Source organism: Gossypium arboreum, chromosome 4 (assembly GCF_025698485.1).
Source record: "Gossypium arboreum isolate Shixiya-1 chromosome 4, ASM2569848v2, whole genome shotgun sequence".
Classification (NCBI taxonomy): Eukaryota; Viridiplantae; Streptophyta; class Magnoliopsida; order Malvales; family Malvaceae; genus Gossypium; species Gossypium arboreum.
Genome location: NC_069073.1, coordinates 8,634,230 through 8,639,719, shown reverse-complemented (window position 1 = coordinate 8,639,719; position 5,490 = coordinate 8,634,230). Strand labels below are relative to the sequence as shown.

At 40.6% G+C, this 5,490-nt stretch overlaps 1 protein-coding gene across 1 annotated transcript; it reads left to right on the top strand.

Moving 5' to 3' along the window:
- Positions 1–2,016: 2,016 nt before the first annotated feature.
- On the top strand, positions 2,017–2,967 carry LOC108459105 (uncharacterized). The gene has a single exon (XM_017758468.1). The coding sequence runs from the start codon at positions 2,017–2,019 to the stop codon at positions 2,965–2,967; it is 951 nt and encodes a 316-aa protein (XP_017613957.1).
- The last annotated feature ends 2,523 nt before the right edge of the window (positions 2,968–5,490 follow it).

Sequence of the window (5,490 nt, the reverse complement as noted above, 5' to 3'; positions counted from 1 at the left end):
GTGCAAGTGCCAATTTTAGCAAGCAAGTGGGACCGTTTTGGCTTGGGGTATAGGCCAGACGCACAATAGAGAAAGAAAGAGCTGGAGAGGAAGCAGGAACAGAGAAAAGTAAGATTAAACGGGGCAGAGGTCAAATGGGAGCCAATGACCTTTCCCCATATATCCAATACATTCGTGGCAGGAGGAGTTGTCCATCCTGAATTGAAATTCACAGATAAATGAACGGTTGAGGGAATGATGAAGATTCTGAGCATCAATGCCGTATTAGAAGAAGGATCGAGAGAACAAACTTAGTGGGCATTCGCCCCTATGAGCCTGGAAGTGTTCTGAACAACTGGACTGTAGAGGAACTTCTTGTAGTTTTCAAAACACGCTTATTGTTTTTTAGCCTAGGAACAATAAGAAATCTTCTGTGAAATAGGCCCATGTTTAAATCATTTATGCTTTCAATAGAGATGCATTTTTCATACCTCATCAAGCAATTGTTTTTTTCCTTTCTTCTTTTCTTCATTCCATTCATACCACACAAATAAAATTCTTAGATATTCTTTCATACCTATAATAAGTACCCAGATATTGATGTCATGAGCAACACTGCTATGAATTCAGAATTCTCTTTTGAGCAAGACATGCGCCTACGGGGATCACAGGTTTTTGAAGATGACAAAGATAGTGGTTTATCTTTGGATTTGCTAAGGATGGTAAAACGGGAAAAAAAGTAGATTTTGCCTCAAGAAGAGACAATTGAGATTGTGACCTTGGAAACGGAGAATGAGGTGAAAATTGGCACTCGTATAAAGGAGGAAACCAAGCAGAATCTCATTAAGCTATTGCAAGAATTCAGAGATATTTTTGCATGGTCATATCAAGACATGCCAGGGTTAAGCACTGATATTGCGGTGCATCACATCCCCATAAAAGAGGAGTGTAAGCCAGTTCAACAGAAGCTCCGAAGGATGAGACCCAATGTGGCAGTAAAGATAAGTGAAGAGGTCAAGAAATAATTTGATGCTGGGTTCTTACAAGCGGTTAACTACTCAGAATGGGTAGCCAACGTTGTCCCTATCCCTAAGAATGGAAAGGTACAAATGTGCGTAGATTATAAAGATCTAAACAAGGCTAGCCCAAAGAACAATTTTTCGTTGCCTCACATTGACACCCTAGTGGACAATACGGCAGGGTATTCACTGTTTTCTTTTATGGATGGGTTTTCTGGATACAATCAGATCAATATGCACCCTGAAGACATGGAAAAAACCAAGTTCACAACCCTATGGGGAACGTTCTGTTATAAGGTGATATCCTTCGGGTTAAAGAATGTGGGAGCGACATACCAAAGAGCCATGGTAACCTTATTCCATGACATGATGCACAAAGTGGGAGCACATTCAAGTTTTGAGGAAATTGTTCTCGAGATTGAAGAAATTTCAGCTAAAGCTTAATCCAACCAAATGCACTTTCGGAGCCAGGTCAGGAAAACTACTTGGTTTCATGGTTAGTGAAAAGGGAATTGAGGTTGACCCAGATAAAGTCAAGGCTATACAAGAGCTGCCTCCGCCCCACACTTAGAGAGAAGTTCGAGGTTTCCTGGGAAGGTTAAACTACATCGCCCGGTTTATTTCACAGCTGATAGAAAAATGTGATCCCGTATTTTGTCTTCTCAAGAAACATAATCTGGACGTGTGGGACGACGAATGTCAAATGGCTTTTGACAAAATCAAACAGTACCTGGCTAATATTCTGATGCTAGTACCACCCAGTCCTAATAAGCCTTTGATTCTGTATTTGACCGTGTTTGACAATTCAATGGGATGTGTGTTGGGCCAACATGATGATACAGGAAAGAAGGAAAATGCAATATATTACCTCAGCAAGAAATTTACTGAGTGTGAAATGAGATACCCGCCAATTGAGAGATTGTGTTACGCCTTGGTCTGAACGACTCGGAGGTTGAGGTAGTACATGTTGTACCACACGACTTGGTTAATCTCGAAACTAGACCCTCTCAAGTATATGATGGAGTCAACCGCCTTGAATGGAAGAATGGCCCGATGGAAAATTCTGCTTTTCGAATTCGACATAATCTATGTGAACCAGAAGGCTGTGAAGGGGAGCGCAATAGCAGATTTTCTAGCCAGCAGAGCTCTAGAAAACTATGAGCCCTTGAACTTTGATTTCCCCAATGAGGATCTAATGTATGTGGCGATTGTTGAAGAGGACACGCCCGAAAATCATTCTTGGAAATTGAATTTCGATGGGGCATCAAATGCCGTTGGTAACGGAGTTGGGGTAGTCTTGATATCCCCAAATGGAGATCATTATCTATTCACTTGTAAGCTGGATTTTAACTGCACAAACAATATGATAGAGTACGAAGCATGTATCATGAGAATTCGAGCAGCCATAGACCATAAAATCAAGGTGCTAGAGGTATATGGAGACTCTGTATTGGTGATCTATCAACTTAAAGGGGCATGGGAGAAGCGAGATCCCAAGCTGATCAGTTATCGAAAGTTAGTTCTGGAGTTAATTGAGCAGTTTGATGATATCAACTTCTTTTATCTCCCACGTGATAAAAATCAGATGGCCGATGCCTTGGCTACATTAGCTTCTATGATCAGAATAAATGAAAAAGAAGATATAAAGACAATCCAGATGAGTATTTGTGAGTTTCAGGTTCATTACTGCAATATAGATGAAGAAGAGGAGAGAGATGATCATCCTTGGTATCATGACATTTTAAAATATGTAAAGAACCATGAATACCCAGAGCAAGCAACTGAAAATGACAAGAGAACGTTGAAAAGGCTCACCAATGACTATGTCTTAAATGGGGAGATATTGTATAAAAGGAGGAAGGTTCAGGTGTTGTTAAGATGCGTTGATGCTGTAGAAGCGAAGAAAATCCTGGAAGAAGTCCATGAGTGTGTCTGTGGGACGCATGCCAATGGTTTTACAATGGCCTGAAAAATCATGAGATTCGGGTATTACTGGTCTATAATGGAGGGAGATTGCATCCGTTACGTCAAGAAGTGCCATAAGTGCCAAATTTATGGAGACAAGATCCATGTACCTCCTTCACCTTTCCATATTATGACTTCCCCATGGCCTTTTTTAATGTGGGGCATGGATGTCATTGGGCCAATTTCGCCAAAGGCCTCTAATGGTCATCGATTTATTTTTGTGGTTATTGATTATTTTACCAAATGGGTTGAAGCCGCTTCATACACTAATGTCATAAAGTCGACGGTTAGCAAGTTCTTAAAGAAGGAGATCATCTATCGCTATGGTATGCCAGAAAGAATCGTATCTGACAATGCGTTGAATTTGAACAATAGCGCGATAGTGGAAGTCAGTAGCCAGTTCAACATTAAGCACCATAACTCGTCACCATACCACCCGAAAATGAATGGCACGGCTGAGGCAGCTAATAAAAATATCAAGAAATTTGTGGGGAAAATGACTGAAACCTATAGGGATTGGCATGAAAAGTTATCGTTTGCCCTTTTTTCCTATTGAACTTCTGTTAGAACTTTTACGGGGGCAACGCCTTTCTCATTGGTTTATGGGATGAAGACAGTTTTACCCATTGAAGTCGAAATCCCTTCTTTTCGGGTTTTATCAGAGCTGAAATTAGACGAAACAGAATGGATCCAATCCCGTTATGATCAACTAAACTTGATTGAAGAAAAGAGGCTGAAGGCTATTCGTCATGGTCAAATGTACCAAAAGAGAATTGTGTGAGCTTATAACAAAAAAGTTCGCCCTAGGGTATTCTATGGGGGGGACTTAGTATTGAAAAAGATTCTCCCTATGCAAAAGGATTTCAGAGGGAAATGGATGCCAAACTGGGAAGGACCTTATGTAGTGAAAAAGGCCTTTTCTGGAGGAGCATTAATATTAGCTGAAATGGATGGCAAGAGTCAGCCTAACCCAGTGAATGCGGACTTAGTCAAGAAGTACTTCACCTGAGGAAGAAATGGGCCAAGGTGAAAACCCGCAAAGGGCGCCTTGAGTTAAAAAAAAAAAGAGTAAAAAAAAATCGGAGAGGCCAAGGCAAAAACCCACAAAGGGCGCTTTGAGACCAAAGGGGCTTTGAATTGAAAACCCGTAAAAGGGCAAATCAAATGTTTGATGAGAAATAGAGCATGCGTTAGCCATTCTGTACCTGAATTAACAATAATGAGATATGCTACATCTTAAGGGCATCGACAAAATACTACAGACCTCTCAGACACATGTTGAACTTAGAGTGGTCTTCAGGAAGTTCGTACAGAGAAGCTCAGGCCGAGATATCTGGGACACCAGTTTCACTTTTTCATTCTTTGTATTTTAACGATATTTGCTTTCTTTGCTCAATCCATTCTTTTCGGATTTTGTTCATAATAAACTTCAGTCTTATCCATGTCTATAATCTTTTTCAAGCATTTCATATTGAAATAATGATTAATGAACTAATAACGCTTTCACAAAAGAAGTTTTGCATATTACTCTGAAAGGTCTCTAAATAATACAAGAACCTGAAACAAGACAATTATTTAGAATTCACCAGGCTTAAAGGGCTAGAAACGTAGGAGAGATAAGGGTCCGACCATCTCTCCAGGTTCTCTGCTATTGTTGAACGAGAAAACATACGTTAGGGATATTACCTTAGCAAACAGCAAGCAATGACAAATCAAGCGTTAAAATGGATCATTGACATCTTGTATCTAAACATTCATAATACATTTAGTTAGGAGCATTTGATTCATTCTGATCATGGCATCCTAATCATTTGATATAAGCATAGGCCCCAGGAAATCACTTTTACAGGTGGATTCCCCAGTGGACAACGTAGCAAGATTGACTAAAATTTCAGCAGACTTTAACTCTCTAAGCAATAGGGTAACAAGCTGAAAATTATAGATCTTATCTCCCTAAGCAATAGTGGCACAGACTGAAAACAGCAGGCTTTAACTCCCTAAACAAAAGGGTAACAAGCTAAAGATTGCAAGCTTTAACTCCCTAAGCAATAGGGTAACAAGCTGAAAATTACAGATCTTATCTCCCTAAGCAATAGTGGAGCAGATCAAAGATACATGCCTTAACCCCCTAAGCAGTAGGGTAACAGGCTAAAATTTACAGATCTGGGCTCGCCGAGCAGTGGTGGAGCAGGTCGAAGACTCGCTTTAACCCCCTAAGCAGTAGGGTAACAGGTTAAAGTTTACAGATTTGGGCTCGCCGAGCAGTGGTGGAGCAGGTCGAAGACTTGCCTTAACCCCCTAAGCAGTAGGGTAACAGGCTAAAATTTACAGATCCTGGCTCTCCGAGTAGTGATGGAGCAGGTCGAAGACTCGCCTTAACCCCCTAAGCAGTACGGTAACAGGCTAAAATTACAGATCTTATCTTCGTTGAGTAAGAGCAGAACAGATAAAGTTCCAACAAATCGTATCTTCATGAAGCAGCTATGAGACATTTGGAAGCAATAGGATGCAGTGGGTTGCGATAAGG